Source organism: Bombus terrestris, chromosome 11, assembly GCF_910591885.1.
Source record: "Bombus terrestris chromosome 11, iyBomTerr1.2, whole genome shotgun sequence".
NCBI lineage: Eukaryota > Metazoa > Arthropoda > Insecta > Hymenoptera > Apidae > Bombus > Bombus terrestris.
In genome coordinates, this window is record NC_063279.1 from 5,300,559 (window position 1) to 5,323,055 (window position 22,497).

Consider the following 22,497-nt stretch of genomic DNA (forward strand, 5'->3'; position numbering starts at 1 on the left):
CCCATCAAAGTTCCAATTACGAGACAAGATCCTGCCGTCAACTGGATCACGATGAGACGTCGCACGATCATCACCCGATTCAAAGGTGATCGACGTTCGAAACGTTGGAGCGAAGGCGTAACGTTCTGTTAATCAATAAGAGAAGGCCGCTACCGATGCCTCCGTACGGACAGTCCGCTCGATCTTTTCAGATCGATTCTCCCTTTCGGACGTATACACGAATACGCCCATCGGCATTCACGAGCGCCGGTCACGAAAGGGGCCGTGACTCGCGACGTGATTCGCACGTATCGTTGCCCTCACGATAATTCCAATGCCAGTGAACTTTCAATCCCGAACAAGCTTCGGGCTAGTCCAGCGCTGAATTCTCGTGTCTTGAGCCGATAGCTTCCTCCTCGTCAGACTGGCCGGACTATGATTCTCCGGCTAAGATCGAATCGCCAGGATTCGGCCAGGATCGTCCGCGTGAATTCCAGAGACAGTCATTTTACTTTCATCGTTTCTTTTTTTTTCTGTTAGTTTGTTATTTAGGAACGAAATGAAAAATTGAAGTGTAGATTCGAGAAAGACGTTGGTAGTTTGTGTCGTTGCATTTTGTGTAGATGAGAAATTTAAAGTAAAGGTTTCAGACGAATTTTTTATTACAATTACGTTGGGCATTGGGGCATCGGGAGATGACGTTGTTTATAGAATGTTCTGTTTTCTCTTTTCTAAATTTGTTAGACGATAGTTGATGTAGTTAGCGATTCAAACCTCGAACGATTTACAAAGCTACGTTTACGACTTTTCTCCTATTTCGTTGGTTACACGCCATAACTAGAGAAAATATGCAAATCTATCACTGTGAAAGTCCAAACACGTTAAAATAGTCATTGCAAAAAATGTAGAATCCTTCATTATGCAATCTTCGTGAAATTTCTTCCACTATCGAAGCAAACGTATTACTCCTTCTTTTACGCGGCAATAGAAATTCTAGAACGAAAATTACACAAGAATTTTGCGATCAAAATTACTTAAAAAGCGCATTTACTTATTCCAGTCAGCACCGAGTGGATTAATACTCGAAAATCAACGTCTTCCGATGAGATAATTCCAATGAACGAAACAATAAGAATAACGAGAAAATATATATATAAGAACATTTCATCTAAAATTAGCAGGTTGAACAATAGAGGAGCTATTAATTTCCTAGACTCTCTAGAACGGTACCGGAGCGAGCCAATTCTCGTACCCCGATTCTTAGAACTCATTTCAATCCGGCAGGATAATTCTGTGCCGAAGACATTCCGACGGTCAGTGAGTCCTTCCACGTCACGGGCCAGAGATTCTTAAAATAAATCTTTCGGCTGGCAACTTCCTCACTGGAAACTTAGTCGATGAAACGAATACGTTCTCTGAGAGGCTGGAGGTCGAGGAAGTTCTTAGTGACGAAGGACGCAGGAGTAGGATAATTTAACTCGGACAGAGGCGTTTAATTTTGCTTTCGTATATTGCTTCGTAGAATCTTTGTAACTAAGAAATCGCTAAACTATGGACATTTATATAAATTCTTCGAAATGTTTACAGCATTCGAAAGTTAAACCGATCGTCCTTCTGAATATTTCTTAATCTTAATTTTAAAAAATTTTTATTACTAAAACGCGTGATTAACATGCGATTCATTTTTCTTTTTTTATTTTTAATTAAAAGATTAAGCTCGAAGAAGTTGATCAGCTTGATTTAAAAAGTTAATTTCTAAACAGACAGGAGGATGCAAAAAAGGTGACAAGTAATATTCGAGTCAATGTAAAATTTAAGACGAAGAAGCTTAGCGCGATTTGGCAATGCGCGAGTCTGCCGCCACCCGGTCGTACTATAAAAATCTTATCGGCGATCTTTGTGCTGCTCGAGTGGGGACGCTTAATATTAATGTCTCCTCTCGCGCGGTGGTATCCTCGCATCCATACACAACGGGTGACTCTTAGAAAATTGGAAAGTCGACGATCGAAGTAGTAACATTTTTCCAAATAATATTCAAATCAATATTTCGTAGCTAAAATTGGTATCAAATTGTCTAATTTTTACGCTGAAATCTAAACTTAGATCGATAAAAAAAATTATATCTAACGCGAGATATCCTTTAGGTAATTTTCGAAACGATACTGTCACGAAATCTTTCAGGATACTGAAAAATATGAAACTGCTTTCAATCGCTAGGCTCACGTTTCGCGTGGCTCTTTACGTTAACTCTTTATCGAAAGAGGAAACTTCGGATAGCCTTTCGTTTCCGTAAGAACGGCGATAAGCAGAGAATTAACGAAGATATCGAAATCATTGACCCTCCTTGACTCTTCTTCGTTCGTTCTGACTGCATGACTTTTGCCAATAATTGCGAGTCACCTCGCCCAGGGGACTTTTCGCAAGCGGAATCGTTGCACGCAAAGGTCGCCAGGTAATTTCCGAAGGAGCAAACATTCTTCTAATTGCGATAATGAACTGAAACCGATACACGGGGACTAAGCAACACCGTCTATTCTTCGACTAATGACCAACTGAATCGAACAATCTGCATTCCTCGAGTGTCACGATCATGAAATATGTATGCGAACGGTGTTGAAAAAATCCACAGAATTAAAATTCATGGATAAAGACGAATAAGGTGCTCGGAAGATAAACACATGAGAAGATAAGATATTAATCACCAGCGTACAGAAGATCATTCTTAAACCGGATTCCATGAAAAATCTACAAATCTCTACAAATCAGTCTACAAATCTCTAAAATCTAAAAATTTATCTGTCATAATTCGACTACTGATTTTTATGCAAATTCCTTTAAGCATATGCTGAAAACAATTGTTTCGTTAGAAGGTATTCGTACCGTGTACAATTTTGCACTTTCGAGTTCCTCGTAAATGCACCAAAATCCGCAGTCTAATCTTAAACACAGGACCTAGAATAGAGATCGAGTAGAAACACCCGTTAGAAAACGTTAAACGCGAACGTGTAGAAGAATCGTGCACCAGGTACCAACGTCCCGTATCCCCCAGTATAACGTATGAACACCACAGGCTCGAGGTAGTATAGGAGTTTAATTGGTGGTAATATGAATCCGCGTAATATAAACCGCCATCAGTCTCTCGCCAGGAGAGTGCGCGAGCAAGAAAGTGGCGGAGGTGGCCCTCAAGAAATAACAGAGAAGGGAAACACGTTCGACCCAGACCCACGAAACGATGTCTCCACCTTCGTAATACCGACGACTCTTTTTATCACTGTCGCGAAACACGTTGCCCTTTGAACGTTCCGAGTCTAGCCCCGTGAAACGAGAGTAACGGGGGCAATTTAGATCCAGTCGATCGCTTTGTCCAGCTGAGAATTAGGCGTCCTCGAGGATGATAGAACTGGGACCGAGAACAAACGATCTCTACCAGGCGCTAACAAGCTTTTTAAACGAGCGCAAATTGATTCGCGATCTACTTGTTCCACACGCCAGTGTATATGATACGTAGATTATCGTTCATAAGTATTTAGATAAATTGCTTGATTCTTAATGGCGATATTTTAAACAACGTTTATTGAAATGGCCACTTAAATTTCATATTTAGCATTTCTATGTATCGTTCGAATTTCCTATTTAAATCTGGTATTCGAATTCGGTATCTGATCAAAAGAATGGAAATTAATAACGAATCGGTAATTAGACGTAGTATTTGCTATCTATTTATGGAATCACAGAAGACTATGAGTTTAACTTGCTCGTTAAAGTTACGTAGTTGCAGAAACGTAGAAAAGTTGCAATTCTAATTTAATCATGAAACTTAGCATACCAACGTAACGAACAACCCATTTCAGCCAATTTATACACGTTCGAAACTCAAAACCACGAAACTCTCTACTATTACGAAACTTTCCATTCTCTCCGTCCGTTTTCTCACCAAATGTCAAGTCCACCGCCATACAAATAACACTGCTACACATCGCCGAAAGTTCGTAGCAATCAAAGAACGCTCACAACCCTCGTCTGTTGTCTCGGGGTGCGACAATCTCTCCTGGAATACCAGGGAGGGCCAAGTTCCAAGTTCGTTGACTCGCCACGAGTCGTAAGCGATCCTAAGAAGATAAATACACGAGCAAAAGACGATTCCAAGGCGTTTCCCCCGAGGAACCCGCTATCCCTCACAGTCCACCCTCTTTTTCCTCCGACTGCCGTGCATTTTCTCTAATGTATTCACAAATCTTCGTTCTAGCGCGACGTTATCATTCTCCGAGCAGCCTGGAGCGTCGTTTCACGGCGACCGTGTGTCCGTGCATACGTGTGCGATAGCGCGAGGGCGCTCGCTTTCTTCCAGCCCCGTTCGAGCTGCAAGGGTGGAATTCATTTCGCGGCCCAACGCCCTCGTCTATAGCCCGGCAGCGGCGTTCGATTGCTTCGATTATCCTTACCTTATTCCGAGAACCCCTCCAACCCCCATCGAACCTCTCTTTTTCTTCCACGATCCTCGATTCGCCATTCTCGTTCCGGGACGTCGACGAGAGTGACTCTATCGCGAGCGATTTCGCGTTCCACGTAAACCCCTCCCCCTTCCTTTTTGCTTGATCAGAGAGCTCTGGAAATCTATCGTTCGGGGTGCAACTACCCTCGAAATCCCCGATGGTCTTTCACCTTCGTCGCAGAGCTGATCCTCTTCGCGAAAGCTCCGAGTACGACTGAGAAACACGGATAAAGAGATGGAAAAAGGGTTAGAGCGACGAAGATGAGGGTAGAATAAGGAGGAGTAGTGGAAATTAGGGTGAATATAGTCGACGAGATTTACCACAAGGAAGTTTCTTAACGAAATAGTTGTAGGTTGAGAAAAAATCGATCAAAAGTTTGGAATCAGCACGCGTTCCAGGTAGATCTCAGAATTTAAAGAGAAAATGAGCTTAGGAAGATTCTGCTACCATCGGCAATTCTTTCGTAGAAAACGAATTAAAGTAAGGGAAATTACTGTCGATATCTGGAGAAGAAATTTGGAATTCATGACAAAATTATCTGATAGGAAAAGCAATTCTACATTGTCCCAAGTATATGCACATGGATTTCTTGTGTTGCTTTATGCAGTACGTACAATTTTTATATTTGGTCGTGCAGTTTAGGAGTTCGTTTAAGAATGTAATTAATATATAGTTTAGTTCATCAAGTTCATTTAGGTGTCTTTGTGCTATAAATGAAAGAGGCGATCTTACGTGCGAAGCTAGTAAGAGAAACGCGATAAGTCCAGTTTTATCGGCTTCCGGATTTTAACGTTACTCGGCGATGACTAAACGCGAAATAGTTTTTTCGATGACTTTTAGCTATTTATTGTCTTTTAAAGTAAAGGAGAATATTACGAGGAAGTTTTCGCAATTGGCGCGGACACAATGACGGTTTTATTCGAATTTTAGTCGTTTCGAGTTTAATCCCGGAATGCTTGGCTCGATACCATGAGCATCGGCCGTGACAAATATGCAGGCGAAATATCACTATAGGGAAAGGAGTTTCTTCGAGAGATCTATCGCATACCGATCGTACAGAGAAAAACGGTGGTATCGTTGGTAATTTAGCTTTCACGGTTTAATGATTCTGTTGAGCGCGTAGCAAAGAAACAAACGTTTCGAATTTTTCGAGAGGAATGCAAATTTTATTTCCTCGTGGAATCTTATTGTTCGCTTCGGATGAAACAGTTACACAACAAATAAACAAACTACGAATAAAGGACTTGGAATTTACTTTAGAATTCCACGAAGTACCAACCATCGATCAAAAATCAACTGAACAAACTGTAAAATACATTTTAATTGAGGGAAACCGTAAATCGTCGATCCTCGATAAAACGATAATGCATCGAAAGAAACGCAAATCTTTCTACGTTTGATGCACAAATCTAATTTCTTCGAAACTTTCTACCTCAGGTAAAACAGGTATTTATTTACGCAATTAAAATATCATTTATAACTCACATTATAATTTATACTTTAGTTCGCCATATAATTCGTATAATTTACCATATCCACGAACTAAGCTCAAATACTATATAAAATACCATGGAGCTCGTATTACGTCGAAACCAAGCGAGAGAGGCAAACGTTCCCAAACGTTCCCAAGACAGCTACCAAACAATTCATCTGCCATCAACTATGAAACCGTCCGTATCTCGAGAAACACGGTCGAAATTTATTCATAATCGAGGCTGGAACGGCGGTATGGCGAACATTTCGGTGCCAGAAAGAAGAATATCCACGGGAAGACACGAAGGGGTGGGGAATCGAGGGGTCGAAGTCGCGTCGTCATTCCAGAATATGAGATTTCCAGCAGTTCCAGGCGAGGGAGTGGTCGTAGGTAAGAGATCGAGGGTCGAAGAAGGTCCAAGGGTGAATTCGCGAGAAAAGCTAGAAAGAGAAGCGGATATAGTGGGCACCCAAGTGACCGAGGGGCATAAGCCAGCGAATCTGGCGACTCGTACGCGAAGAAAAGCGCGTACTCGTACGAGCAGAGTCGATCGGGGGACATTATTGGATTCTGAGCATTCCCCGAGTTATTAAAATTCGAAGCGAACCGCGAGGCGACCAGAGCGAAAACTCCCCCTTTCGTCTCGCTGGTCTTCAGGGGTGGAACGTTTATCGAAGAATATTAAAGCCCCGATACCCGAAGCCCCTAGAAAAGAGAAGAACTGTTGGTAAAATCTTAGCCCACGCATTTCTTACGCGATTTGTTAGCGACGAGCGAAGAAGGTTTCAACGAGCTTTAAAAATTTCGGGTGCTTCTGCTAATTTTATTATATATGAAAATTTATATTTTAGACGAAACGAAAGATCGTTTAGAGAAGAGCATGATCGATATCGACGTTGCTTGTAGAATCTCTTTCAACAATTAGGAACTGTGATTAGCTTTCAAGAACGAAGAGCTACGACTCGATTATTTTCGAATGTAATATTGCGAGAATATTCGACTTCACGATGATACTGATTTTATCATTGCGATTAATATAGAATACTCCAATTGTTAGCTCCATTATCATACAATAAATATTACAGAAATAAAATTGCTGCGAAGAAATTGTCAAGTTCTTAAAACCGGCAGACCCGATCAAATGGATAATTATCCCATTACAATGGTAATGTAAAATAAAGAATCGTTATATTAATATCTATAGCGTGAAACTTTAGTACAAGCAAATTTACACCAACGATTGGTAATACGTTGAAAGCAGAAATCGCGATATTTTCCACGTTAATTTACCAAAGAGCGTCCAGAATATCGCGAGCATTTTATCGGCGATCTCCGCCTACTCTACGTCGATGCTATCATAGCCTATTATCAAATCAAAATGATCAATCATCAGGGTCAATAGCGAATACCGGGGGAGGGTTGCCTTCTCACTGGTGCGAGGCAAACACAAAAGGCGACAGCCAGTTTTCAAGAGGGTCCGGTAAAAGGCGGCAGAAGTCACCGAGGGCAGATTCAAGGGAGGGAAAGGTGGCAAAGGTCGTTCTCGAACCTTGATCAGGGGTGTCCGTCTCGTGTGAGTAAATACAGGGATCTTCTTCGTAATCGGCGTAATCGTTCGACCGACCATCGATCATGCTTTCACAATAAACTTAATATCATTTCGCGTCGAACTGCGTGAAAAGTTGAACGCCCGAGAGATGATCCCACGATTACACAAACGCGACTCGCGTAGTCGACATTCTACGTATTGGGAAGCGTATCGTGGAGAATCTTAAACGAAACTAACGTACATTTAGTGATTTTGTCAAGATACCTTTGCTATCGATGCAACGATGAACGAAACTTTTTTAAAGTAAATCAATCGTTGAGGAATTTACTTCGGATCGTCTAAAGAGACAACGTTTGATATAATCGATATATCTGTTATATAACGGGATATATACGTGAGAAAAGAATAAATTAGTCGAGATTTGCCATTGTGCTTGGAATCAAAAAAGGACCCAGACAAACATCCAAACGAAACCTATTTACGATTATCCAGGAACGCGATTGACATTCATAAAAGAAAATCTCCGTACAACGCGTAACCTACGAACTACATAAAAGCTCTAAGATAATAATCAGCCTGCTCCCTTACGAACAAAGCAGGCCGAACAATCGAGTAACGCGCACGGCACGCTAACGAACAAATAAAAATCCCTTCCGCGTATTGCATTTTCCGGCGCATTAGTTGCGCACAATGGTTCCGGTAAAAGGTACAGCGGTAATGGTACGCAACGTAACGAGATCCAAGAAAAAAGGCAAACAATTCCGCCGCCTGATCGAATATAAGTAAATTAAACGCTAGAGAGTTATGTATAAAAGAATTCGTTTATACGACGAATAAAAATACAAAGAAAAATAGAGAATGTTCGTCTTTAGCGATTTTATGCATAGAGCATCGGAATGAACAATTTATAAAAATTGACGAGTAAACGTATTTGGATAAGATGAATTAGAAAATTACGTATACCGGTTAAAAGGTTGTTGATCCGCTGATGCAATCACAGATCTTCCCACTTCTAATACCGATTACTATCATTTTCAAAAACGAAATTGATGTTTCTTTCAAAGTTGCTACTGTGATGTTACTGTGCCGATAGCACGTTCGCAACCTGTGATCCATGCGACATAATTTTCAACGAGACCTTTCATTCGTTTCAAACATTTTTACAATCATCTTCGAACGCGTAACACGAATCTTTCCCATCGATTCTTCGATACACGCTGCACGCGTGTTACGGTGGCAAATAAAACACCGAAGATTAAAAGCGAGGGTGTCGCAAACGCACATGTGCGCGAGTTTCTCTGCTCGGAACGAGAAACATGGGACGAGAAAAAAGACCGGGGGTGAAAAAAAAACGAACAACTCCACGGTTACGTTTGATTTTTGATCTGCATTGCTGTTCGCCGGCCTGGAAGGAAAGCCTTTAGAGAATTTTTCCAGCTGGGAAAGCCGTTCGAATATTCACCGAGCTTCTGGTGGCTCTCTATTCAATCCGCTCTTTCATTTCCGTGATTGCTGTTTTAAATAATTGCATCTCTATACCTCTCGGGTCGCGGAGTCCCTTCCTCACTCGTTTGCGCAAAATATTTGAAATCGACCTGGGTTATCCCTTCTCCGACATTCGCCCCTCCGCGACGTTTCCACGTTTTTCATCGGATGGCTTCGGTAACTCGCGATTTTTAATTAAATCCTCTCTGACTGGCGGCCGAGATCGATGAAAAGAAAAATGTTGGCACTCGTGCGCGACACGTTGCCAAACGGGATTCTATGAAATTGGCTATCGGCCCAAGCTGAGCGCGAATACTCGCGAATCGACGGGAGTAAAAAAGTCATTTGCGGGATTGAAATGGAAATTCGATCGTGTTCCCGTGGAAATTCCATTCGCACGAGAGTGGGACTTTGAACAGGCTGTTCTATTGATTTCAGTGAATTCGATGGTCAATGAATATCTTTTTTTCTTTCCTCTTTGTTCTTTTCGTCTTTTTTCCTTTTCCTTTTTTCTTTTTTTTTTTTTATGCAAATTATAATGGCCGTTAGAGGTGTAACACTGCTAGATAAAGACACGGCAACCCTGAAAAATTAGAAAGGACCTTTTCGTCGCTTTCGAGGGTGTCGAACCCTCGCTTTTCGATATTTTTTAACAAGCTGCTCCATGGGGAAAAATATCATATTTCTGTAAAGGCAGTTCGAGCGTCTCCCTTTGTCGTCCCCCTTTAAGTTTAGTTGCCATCTCGAGCCGGTGAACGATCGATCGTCTTGGTTCCGTCTCTCCCTTCTATTGTCACAGCTTAGCCCGAGGGTGAAGCGAGGAAAACTGCTGGAAAAATTTACATCCTCGATTGCGACAGTATGGTCATGTTTGGGTTAGCTACGAACAAACGTGACGAGAAATCGCATGGAAAACGTATCGAACGTTGGAAGAACGTTTTTATAGCGATTGGCTGAATATGAATGTAAATGTGGCTGGTTACGTGTTGGTTATTGTGGACGTAATAGCATATTTTTATTTAAACCAACCGATATAAAAAGATTGACAGGGAAAGAACGTTGTTACGTAATATTTATATAGACCGAACGTAATCATTTTTGATAGTGAATTATCGAGTACGTAAGAATAATAACGGCAGAGTATCGAGAATTCGCGTCAATTATCGTTACTACTCTTGCAATAGTATTTCAATTTCGCATAAACGCGTATCTTTTCTCTGAACTATTAACCAATACGACATTGCCAATCTATTTGTTAAATGGGTTAAAAGTTACTTCTTCGCGCGTAAAATAACGATCGTAAAATATCGGTAAAACAATAATGCAAACTGCAAATCAAAATTTCGAGATAATAATCCAAACCACAAATCAGTGCGATAAACCGCCTCCTCCGTGAAATCCACCTCGTTCTACAACCACGCTGCAATCTACGACCAGTTACAATGTCAGAAAAGGACGAAAGCGAATCCGGGCGGCGCCGAACCGAGCGACAAGACTTTCTCGATCTTCCGTTCAAATCACCGGAGCCACTCCTGTCGCCGTGATATCTTTGTTCCACGAAAACCGGACGGAAGGAAAGCCCGTTCCTCGAACCGCACCAACAAAAATAAGTCGTTCCGCGAATCTGCGTTCCATCCAGCGTGAACGATCGACGAAGAAGAAATCAGAAAAACCGTAGAAAAATCAACGGGACAGTCGATGCATGCGAGGGTGGAAACTCGAGAGAAGAGAAGGGATGGCGTATCGCGGGTGTCGTGATTCGTGCGAACCGGCCTTTACGATTCGAAATCGGTCGATGGAAGCGGCGGAACGGGAGACAACGGCGAGAAAAGAAGAAAAGGAAAGGGAGACGAGGGAGAAAAGCGAGAAAGGAGGGCGAAGGAGAGGTGAGACAAGAAGGGAGGAGATGATAGAGGAACGGAAAAAGAAAGAGAGAGGAGAAAGAGAGAGAAAGAGAAAAGAGAAGCCTCGAGTGCTAAGCCCGATGCGAGAGAGTGGCCAGGCTAAGCCCAAGGCAGAAAGAAAGGTTTTATCTGCTCGTAGTTATTTATCGCTTTCCGTTGTAGCGCTGGCGTCGGGGCACGACCAATCAGAAGTCAGTATCCCCGGGTACCAGTCCGCGCCATCCGCATACATTATCGTGCGGAGCCTCGGCCATTGTCTTTCCACCGTTGTAAATCACATTTTATTCCCTCGCTTACGGTTTCGTTTTATTTATTTGTCGGAGAAACGTATCGCTACCGTACTCGTGGCCAAAGGGGCGCTCGCGCGCGCTCCTCGCGCTCTTCTAACGTGTACAGACGGACGAACAGACGGACGTGCACACATAGAAATAGATATACCTATATACACACGTGTACCATCGCGGAACAACACGAGAAGGACACACGTGTAGCCAGAGGAAACACACGCTTCCCCGTAAAATCCGTGTAAGGGGAACACACATCCGTGAGTCGAGGGTACCATCGTGGTTGTTCCCTCTTGTTTTATCCTTTGGACACTCTCTCGAATCGTCCTTTCCTCTCTTTCGTCGGCGTAGAACGTGTGAGAGAGGGCTTCGAGGGGGAGAAACGAACGAACGACTTCGATTTTTATTAAGCACCCGGGTGGACCGAGCGACGTCCTCGTCCTCGTCGTCTCCAACGACGACTGTTTAACTAAATTCCATCGCGGGATCACCCTGCTGCTTCGTGATCTCCCCCTAGGACCCCGATAGCCTTTTTTCTTGCCCCGAGCTGCTCCGCTGGCCCGTTGTCCTCGTTCTTTTGGCCACGCTTTCTTTCGAGCCTTTTTCTTCTCTCTCTCCTTCTGCATGCCGCGGAATAAAAGTGAAAGGATGCCTCGCATGATTTACGGAAACGACGAGCTGATGAAACGGCTCTCCGGGCCCCGTTTTCGAACCGCACCGCTCCCCATCGGCGACCGCGATCACCGTCTCCATCCACTACCACGCCATTCTAATTCCACGCGCTTTTTCTCCATCCTCCTATCGTGCTGCCTTCTTTTTTCATAGCTTTAGTACCGATCTTATTGAGCATTCTATGGCAGTTGTTCGTGTATCGATGGCTTAAGCAGTAAATTATTAAGGCGTTTATTATATCCAGATGCTCTGGAAGATATCGCTTCGCGGACGCTGGTCTTACTTCGTATAATTATCATTTATTTACGATAATCGTAGAATACGTGCGTTCGACGCAAAGTGGCCGAAACGTCTCCGCATCCTCTTGTATTTAATCGATAACTCAGATATCGTTGAGGATCGATCGTCTTCTCGATTTTCTGCCACGATACGCGTAGACTTTTTCGCGTTCCACGCTGTGATATATTCGCAACGATATCGCATCATACTAGATATCGTCTCGTTCAAAAAATCCACGATTTTTGTACGTATACGTTACGCTTAATAATTGTTATCTGTAAATCGTGTTGCATCGACAATTGGCGAAAAATACCTGGTCGGTCGAGTAGTAATTCCGAATTAATAACACGAAGGAGAAAAGATTCGAAGAATTGGGTCAGTGATACGAAATTATAGTTTTCACGCAACAACGACGACTAAAGATCCATACGCACAGTTACAACTGGATAAATAAGTACATTGTACGATCTGCTATAAACGTAACGACGTCCATTTCATTTACAACCGTGTCGCGTCGTATTATTTCATTTACTCTCGTATCAGCGAGCATCGATCTTTATGCTTTGCCTCTTAACGATTCAACGATTCAACAGGAACGCATGATTTCTCCGTGTAGCAATGAAATCACATTTTGAGAGTTGAGCCTCGACTCCAAACGATTCGATGCGTAGCGCGGTTTATTAACATGCTTCGACGAACTGCTATTTTATATGCGCGCAATCCGCGCACCATGTTAATTATGGGTTGCGTTACCTTGTGCCGATACTTAACTACAGCGTTGTACTCGACCCGGGTGAATTATTTCGCTCGTACAAAGCCAAAGATTTACGAAGTTTCGTAGTAAAAACTATAACACCCCGATACCATCGTTACGTTATGAAACTCTCCACGCATATGCTCGTAAATGTACCATATAAAAGAAAAAAGGGGCTCGCTGATGTGTATAATCCCTTTGGGTTTTTTAATTAATCATATAGTTTTTCGCGTTATAATTGTGCCGCAGTTAGGCGCAATAACGATGCTTCGGCATCTTCGGCTTGTTCAAATGTAATTGTGAATTATCTCTGCTCTTTCTGAAACCACTGCCATCATTATTATACGACGATGTAGAAAATTATAGTCGAACAAGTTGAATACGAGGTTCGTTTAAAAGTTCTGTATTACCTTGTCTTGTTTATATTTTAATAATACGTGTTGGGTTATAGTTTTTGCTGCAGATTGTAGGAATAATAACGTCGATAGTTGAGTATCTAATTCGCGAACGTGTAATATGAGAGATATTTTCTCACAGAATTCACATTTACGCTTATCCTTACACATGTGCGCTTCGTTTACGAATTATCATCGAATTTCCCTTTTAAATTTCCTTTTCAATCGCGTTTGCTTTATCTTAGGATTTCGATCAGACGCGTAGCGTGGCTCGATGAACGTATCGGTAGGCTGGCTAAAAACTAGACAATGACAAGTCAATTAAAGAAAATGAAAGAAAAAATTGATTATATAATAGAAAGTGACATGCAAAACAATCGAGTCTCGAAGCGTAGCATAAACTTTCACGCTTATCAAGCTGCACCTACGTGGTGTTGCCATCGACGCATACGATACTCTCGTACCGCTTTCCTACGAAATATAAATCACGCTGCACGAAAGTGTCCACGGCCGCACTAAACCGGCCTCCGCGCGCCAGTAACGAAACAACAATCGACCATAACGTGACCCACCAACAACAATATTATTGATCTCTACTACTTGAACGATCAACGTCCTCGATGTTTATCGTTCGCGGGAATGCTCGAACCCGCCGAAAAAGCGAACAGAGACTGTTCACGGCAGACAGAGTGAAACGGCTGTATAAAGAATTCTACTGCAGTACGGCGACGCGACAGAGGCGCCGGTTTCGAGGCGAAAGAGAGTCTGGCCTGCTCTGTGGTTTCTTTCGATCGGCTTCCAAAATTAATAACGACTAATTTTTATCTCCAATCCGTTTCTCAAGTTAGCAATTTCATTTTTAACGAAAAGACGTTGGAAAAGAATTTCGAACAAGTGAAAAATTTAATTTCTTTTTTCAATCGTCTTTAATAACGTTGAAATTTTCAATAATTTTGTTCCCATAGAACAGAATAAATCAATCTGATCGATGTTCGTTAGAGGTATTACATAGATTTAGCCCTGACCCTCTTCTCCTTTTATTCAAAATTATTTCGTGTATGAAAAATGAAAAAGAAAAACAAAAAAAAAAAAGAAAGAATTAAGAAAAATACATCACGACCGAATAAAACACCAAATGCTTGTGATAGTTTCAGCGGTGCAAGTAGACCATGCAGGCCAGGTTCTCTCCCAGCCTCAGTCGCGTCCTGGCCATCAACAGGTCAGTAACAACGATAAATATACATACATATTACTCGAACTTAAGCGTGCGGATAGAGACAGACGAGCGAGAACAGTGTTCTATGTTATAATGGTACGACGCTGATTATCTGGATAAATAGGAGAATATACAATTTGAAAGGTAAAAAATCGGTAAAATCCGGATAATCGGCGTTTTATCGTAGAAGCGTATAGTTGCGTTGTTAACGCATTATGGATCGTTTAATTGAAAGCGGCGATGATGACGGTACACGTGATAGCGTAGATAACGGTGCGCAAATTACATGGCACGCATTCGCACGTGTTTGACTTGTATGTAGATACTATCGTTTTCGTAACAGTGTCGATGTGTTTGCTTGTGTCAGACGAGGAGTAACCTTTTTACCTTGGATTCTCGGTAAATGGAAATTATTGAAAAGAAAAGGTACATTAATTTTAATGAGTCGGATAAGGTATCTGCTGGTTCGTTTAGTCTGATAATATAACCAGTTTGAAATTTTAAAAAATATCATGCTGTGTGAGTTAGGTATCTTATTTCGATATTACTATAGTGATAAATATATAGGTGCTCGAACGTTTCCAGATACCTGTAGTATGTATAGATGATATTCGGATAATGAGTTTTTGAAACGAAAGCTATAGGTGTAGCAAAATACTAAATTCTTCTTAAGGAAAATTTTATTAACAATTTAATCTGGAACAGAATGTTCGACCTACGAGTTTTGATAATTCAATATGTTGATTTTTCGTTAGCTCGAGATGAATATTTCATTTATTTCATTTCTATATTAAAGCCTTTGTGTATAATTCGAGCAATAATTTGAAATTCAAAGTTTCGAGATTCGAAGTTCGCAGCTCACACAGATTCGAAATTTTGCACTTTTAAGATTATGCAGCAGTTACTCTACGTTTCTTATTACGAAATTGAAAACAATTTTCCCAATGTTCGTTCCAATAGTATAAGCGAATGTTTCCAAAGTATAATTTATTCTACTTCCGATCATTTTTTCCATGTAAATTTCACTTTTTCAAATCCTGTCTTAAGTAGACCAATAATCGTTAAAACTACGTCATTGAACGCACGCTCGAAAAGATGAAATATTGTCCATAACGTGTAAACTGCAATATAATACGAGATTTACATCGGGTAGCGACAAATTCATAACGCGTATAGAAAACCTCGGCGAGCAATTACAACGTGGCAGTGCAATTATTTATTTAATAGTCCGTGAAAGAGAAAGTCGTAGAACAGGTTGCTGCCACTGTTACGCGTCGTGGCCCTATCGATTATCGTTTCACGAAACATACTTCGATAGTTCGCTTAAACTTTTTCTCCTAAACTGTCGCGCGTTTTATGCAAGAACGTAACAACTTGGCAACAAAGAAACTTGTTGACCACTGACAACGAAGCAAAAGGCTTCTCGAAGCTGCTTTTCAGTGCGTTTCAAATATCATCTACTAGACTACGAAAAATATCATTTGATATCTAGCATGGTACAAAATTCTAAAAATTTTTTAATATTTTTTACTCCTAATATATAGGAGTAAAAACTTTAAAAACTTTAAATCGTCGTAATTGTTAGATCTATGTATTAATTCGGTGTCTTTAGATCTAGCTATTTCTACTTAAAATTTAACTATATCTTTCGATGTACTTAAAAATCAAATATCTATATATCCAAAATAGACTTTTATACAAATTTTTCCATATCTAAAATTACAATTTTAGATTAAACAGGCACCGAATTAATTTACAATCCTAATAATTCCCATGGTTATCCTCGCACGTCCGAACGACCATCCCTTGTTTTCCCCAATCCCCAATCGCGTTCAACTTTTTTTTCGTCGCCGTACACCCTGTTGCCTTCGTCATGGACGACCTTTTTCTTTGCGTGCGAAATTAGTCTAACCTCAAATTAGCTCCCCGTCAAACATCCAACGTTTCCCTCGTTCTGCCTTATGTCTTGTTACTGTTGTTTCTTTTTTTCCCTACTTTGGCGAACGAAACTCGAAACCTGCACGGTGGGTAACCTTGTTTTGTGTTGGGTCGCGCGACCAGAAGCTTTTTTGCCCTCCCCTTTTTTCAATTCTACTCCAGCGTGTCTCACCCTCCATGCAAATGAGCGTATCGCGGATCTTCCTCGCCCCGTGCCAAGGGCGTGCTCGTCTCGTTTAGAAAGGAAATACTCGACGCAGAACGCCTCTCTTTGTGGCTTTGGCCGCGTACTCTGTTTGTTGGGGTTGCACTGATTAACCTGTCGCGTGCGAAATTGCGTTAACTACGATTAAATACTTTGCGAACGATGTACCATGGTTGAGAAAGAGAAGAACGAATTTCAGACTATAAATTATATTAACCCGATTAGTACCAACGATCGCTGTTACATTATTAGCACCTTATATTACCACGATATTATAATATCACGTTATATCGGTATAACGGTTTTTCTAACGTTATTAACAATTCTAGTCGAAACAATAAATATTCATATTTTTTATACACAAGACGATATAAATTGTCCACGATAAAAAGTCACCCTCTTGAATTTTATTAATCTTATTTGGTATTTCATAAAGTATCCTAGATAGATAAAATTCCCTTTTTAATATAGCCTGTCTGGCGTTAAAACAGTGACGTGACAATGAAAGAAGGAAAATAAAGGAGACGATTAAGTATGTAAGAATAAACTCGATGTGAGGTCTACCAGACGTCACCTCGACCCTTAACACGACCCAAAAACCGTCAAAGTCTGCCTGTTGTCATGTAGATTCGTAATCTTCCGCATTGTACCAAACAATGGAGGCATTCAGTCCCAGGAATAGTGTGAATGCTTATTAAAGTCACGCTGGTATTCACTGTGTTTAGCCTTTTCTGAAACCTTTGCTTACGATCGAAAAAAAATGCCTCGATACAAAGAAAAATGTCGACAAAGAAGAGCTGAATTTCTACCAGTCCTTGCATTAGTGCGATGATTGGCCATCTAGCCGTAAAATTACGCTTTGATTGAATTTCTTTGCCTGGTATTTTAGATGTTTCGATTATTCTCTCACTTGGCGCCATCTTTTTAAATAGATTCTGATGAAAAATATTTGTGACTTACATCGAAGGTTGAGTCGCAATTAAACTCGCTGTGATCCGATTAAACTACGAATAGCTTCTTAGGAAGATGACAAAATTTTCTATGCGAGAATTTTTATATTTTATAAGTCAGCAATATACTGGGAAACGATAGAATAACCAGAAATCTCGAGAATAGTTTGTACATGTAATTTCGCAAATTATTTTTAATGGAATTAATGATTACTCTAGATTTAAAAATCTGGCTCAATTAAATACTTTTAATTATCTTTCTACGAAATTTCTATTAAAAATATTCTGTTTAAACGCTCGCTTAACTTACAACGGAAAAATAATAGAGCAACGAACGGTTGCAAATCTTTAATTAAAAAACTCGGATATTCTTTACCGCGATTAGGTATTGAAAGTGAAATAACAGATTTCGTAATCGTTTGTGTACGGAGGAAATACAACGAAACGTACATCATTTCGTAACGAGTGTTGATTGTAGGTTTGACAGAAAGTTCTTAAAAATGTTCTACTACGGAAGAAATATTTCCGTGGTGACGCGAAAACGGTGAAAGCGAGCAAATGATACGAACGATTATTTTATTGTACCGAGAAGATAAACTGTCTGATCGATATCTAAAGGCGAACCCCTCGGTACGTATGCAGCAACAATGCTGCACAGCTCGACTACTCAATGATTTATAACCCCACTTATGAACCAAATCGATTTCTCTCGAAGGTACTATCCTGACGCCTACACGCTCTTTTAATACGGATAGATTCGAGAGTCTTCTATGAAAACAACGATGCTTTTACATCGTTTCGGTACGAAAACGATGGATTAACCGTGCAAAAATCAATACGTAAATTTCTATAATACGTGTGTGTGTGGACACATTTTGGGACGCGTAATAGATTTGGCTAAGGATCTATTTAACACTAACGTTTTATTCTTTCGTGCGATGGACGAATGCCAAATGATTCGAATAAAGGAAACTAGCGAATATGTCAGAGCTGGACCTTGATTACCTCGACGCGTTTAGCCATCTAAATTCTAAGAGATCTTGCACGTTAGCGTAACCGGATCGTTCTACATTTTACGTGTACAATGCTAGCCCGATACAAATAAAATATAGAAAAATCCACGTATAATTATCATTCGCGTAGATAGAGCAATTTCTAAAGTAATTTAAATACAAGAGAACCATTTGCATGGACAGCGTCGCTCGTATATCATACACCATGAATACCTCTCGTCCTTTAATCGAAAGCAACGTATAAACAAATTATCGATCAAACGAGGGGAAAAAGCAGGCATCCCAATATCATCGGTGTCACGAAGACACCGTTCACAGGATCTCACGAGAATGATCGTCAATTCCGCGCCTGGAAACCTCCACCCTTCAATCACATACCGCGGCGTTCTAATAAACGTTTCACAAAAGGATTTTAAAAGCGGAAGGGTATCCAATTATCGCCTGGTCACGACATCCGATCGTGCTGGAATTGCAAAAATAAATTCCCCGGATAGCCTTGCTCCGACCGTAAGGAATAAAGGGGGGTGATGGTTGACGAAGAGAGGGTAAGCGGAAGGTGGCGAGGATGCAGTGTCAAGAAAGCGGAAAGTCCGATAATGAGACGTCCTCGCTTTGAAGTTGAAGGCAGGGCGATCGTCGAATGTCGACGTTCGATCGACGAGAAATGAGGCGAGCCCGATGAAGAACGAGGAGAAAGGGCAAAATAAAAAGAAGGCTACGAAGGTGGCGGAGGGTGAAATAAAGGCTGTTAGACGGTGGAAATTACTCTTTTCTGGAAAATCACGTGTGCCAGCTGCTGGTTGCACCAGCGATCGCGTTGTCGTATCGACTAAACAGCGTGTCACGTTCGTAGACAGACGATACGGACCGTGAAAACGATGTATGTACCGCTCGAAACGCTTCCATCTTCCTTACTTTTCGTCGTTTAGCGATCGTTTGCAAGGGTGAGGGTGAGGTGGTCCTTTCTCTTTCTCTACAAATTCAGTAGCGAATTTGCCGCATCGTTAAACGATACAACTCATAAAATTTCGCAGTTCGATGCGAATAAACGATTAAACGGATGCATGTTGACGATCGCAGTGGAAGACTTTTCGTTCAGTTTTACCTTACAGTTTCAATCTTTTATATGGCAATTTAAACGCGAAAACTTTTATTTCTGATGTTTGAAGATATCGTCATTAGCGATCTTAATTCTATTATTCTACTATATTTTCGCTTTAACGACTTAGCGTTATCTTCGGGTAACGTTGCAAGAAATTTTACCAAGATTAGATAAAACGTGATTTTTCCATCTCAATTACGAATAGAATAATTTCTTTCGATCGTACATTCAAGGAATATATGTCGGAGAGGGTGGATCTCGTGACTAGTACACCATCGTGTCTGCTCGCGACGATACTCTGTCGCGTATCGAAATGTCACGACAGAGATACCGAGGGTCGACGTCCGAATTGAAATGTTTTAAATAGCAATGACAGTAATTGCTCGGTATAAATAGTCTTTTTGTACTCTACCTCCTTCACCGATTGATTCGAGGTTAATCGCGTCCGATGGAACGATGTCATATAAATTAACTTCCTTCGGGTTGAAAATGGTCCGTGTGATTCTAAATCGAAAGTTATAAATTATAAAATTCATATGTACGTATAATCGCTTATTTCACAGCCTATAATTAGATCGAAGTATAAATTTCTCTTAAAGCGTCGTACGCGTACACGACGTTGGTAGCAAACCCGTTTAGCTCATGCAGACAGAAAAACTCACAGTGAAATGACAATCGTGAAGCGACGAAGTTTCAGAGTCCCGAATGAAATACAGTATATGATAAAAAGGAAAGTAAAGAAGTACAAAGAGACATATACATGATTATTTTATGACACGATGGATTGGTCAGCACCTGCAGGACTCACGATCGTCAAGGCGAATGACCGTCTCCTCGCATTGTCCAAGGTTACGGGTCATCCCTGACCCTGCCACGCGTCCACCCCCTTTGAAAAAACTTCGGTAATGATCGTTCGTGACATAAAGCTATTTTTTGTTTCGACGCCTGCTATCCGTAAGAACCAGCGGCAATTGCGGCCCGCAACGCACAACCACACAAAGAAACTATGTATGTAATCGGAATACATTTGCGAGAATCACTGGGGTGAGCACGCATCCCCCATACTTCCGATAATAACGGATATCCGCGTATAAGGGGGGAAAAAATACGAGAACTAATTTACCACCCCCGTATACCGAACGAGCGGCCGCTTGAAACGAAGTATTAATAAGGGTGGTGTGGCTTTACATACAAAATACATGTTATAATTGGCTGCTTGCGAACCTCTTTACGCGAAAGTGCTGATAAAAATAGCATAGGAACAATTTCACTCTACTTTTATTCCTCGATATTTGAACATTTATTTATATATATATATACAGGGTGGTTGGTAACTGGTGGTACAAGCGGAAAGGGGGTGATTCTACGCGGAAGAAGAAGTCGAAAATATAGAATAAAAATTTTTCGTTTGAGGCTTTGTTTTCGAGAAAATCGACTTTGAATTTTCGCTGGGTACGCGTGCACTTTATCGCGTCTCGTTATAACGGATCTCACTGTAGATCGTTGTCTCGATGGATATTATCGCAGTTTAAGTTTGTTTTTACCGTAACGGAAAATTAGGAATACATAATTAAATAATAATATGTAATCATAAAGTTTATTATTACAAAAATTGCTGAAGATGTTGCCCATTCTGCCGAACACATACTTCTGCTCTTCTAATTAAATTTCTATGAACACTTTCTAAGTCGATTTTCTCGAAAACAAAGCCTCAAACGAAAAATTTTTATTCTATATTTTCGATTTCTTTTTTCGCGTAGAATCACCCTCTTTCCGCTTGTACCACCAGTTACCAACCAGCCTGTATATATTTGTATCTCTTGGAAATTAGCATCGTTTAATATGAAACAACAACTAGACGTGTATTTAAATTTGTTGAAATTTTGGCAAAATTTCTTTCAGTTTTATGCGAAGATACAACTAGATCGTTAGGACGAAAATACAATGAATAATTCATCGAAATAGTAGAATTAAGATCAATAACGACGATGTCTGTAAATATTAAGAATGAAAGTTTTCACGGTTAAGCTGCAATAGCACAAAATTGAAGGTCCAAGATAAAATTGAACATAAAGTTTTCCAATTTGACCGTCAACGTGTAACAATTTAATAATTTATTCGAGTTACGTCGTATGACAAAGCAGAAACTTTAATATTAAATTTCTAGAGGAAGAGAACGAACCCCCGGTAAAGTTTTACCTGCCAAGGGAATGAATAATTAACATCGAAGCATGAAATTTTGTAAATTGAATGTCATTTAGTTGCAAAAAACAATAATGTGGAATCTTTTCCATTATCATTTTTCGACCCTTTCTTAAGGGCACGCAACCTATCATCGACCTACCGTTACTCTGCTACGGCACAACCCCAACTTATTTAAGTTTACTCGTGCATGACATTAAATAAAATAATATAATTTCGTTTCTATGAAAATAGACGATATTTGGTCAAGTTTAGTTGAATTTTTTACTCGGCAACAACGGTTAATTAGACAGAGTATTTTGTTTTTTAACTTTATACATATAAATTGAAGTTTAGACGAGCGTTTTATAAATTTTAAAGATTAATGCAAAGGGGTTAATTAACCAAATGGGCTGGAGATTTTATCGAAGAACGGATAAACGCGTCGTACACGATGAACAGGTCGCGTTAAAATGTGGCAGTTTGTATAAAAAATATCGTCATCCCGTGCGGTCCATAGACAGCCTCTCGAAGCACAGTTTTTTTCCTACCCCGTGAAATATCCTCACCCACCCCACAATTCGACTCTTCTTGGTCTGCGTGCCTATCGTCGATGGTTATTAA

The 22,497-nt window shown here is 40.6% G+C and overlaps 1 protein-coding gene and 1 long non-coding RNA gene across 9 annotated transcripts in view; one reads left to right on the forward strand and one right to left on the reverse strand.

Annotated features, from left to right (window-relative positions):
- LOC100650490 (zinc finger homeobox protein 3) overlaps window positions 1-22,497 on the forward strand; it is a 403,793-nt gene that overhangs the window by 348,186 nt on the left and 33,110 nt on the right. For 2 of the 7 annotated variants that reach the window (XM_048410386.1, XM_048410385.1), the window contains exon 10: window positions 14,417-14,487. The exons of the other annotated variants lie outside the window; for them this stretch is intronic. In XM_048410386.1, coding sequence (XP_048266343.1) covers window positions 14,417-14,487 — 71 coding nt within the window. The remainder of the gene's footprint in view (window positions 1-14,416; window positions 14,488-22,497) is intronic. 7 annotated transcript variants of the gene reach the window in all.
- Window positions 1-22,497, reverse strand: part of LOC125386003 — a 102,341-nt gene that overhangs the window by 57,984 nt on the left and 21,860 nt on the right. The window lies entirely within an intron of this gene.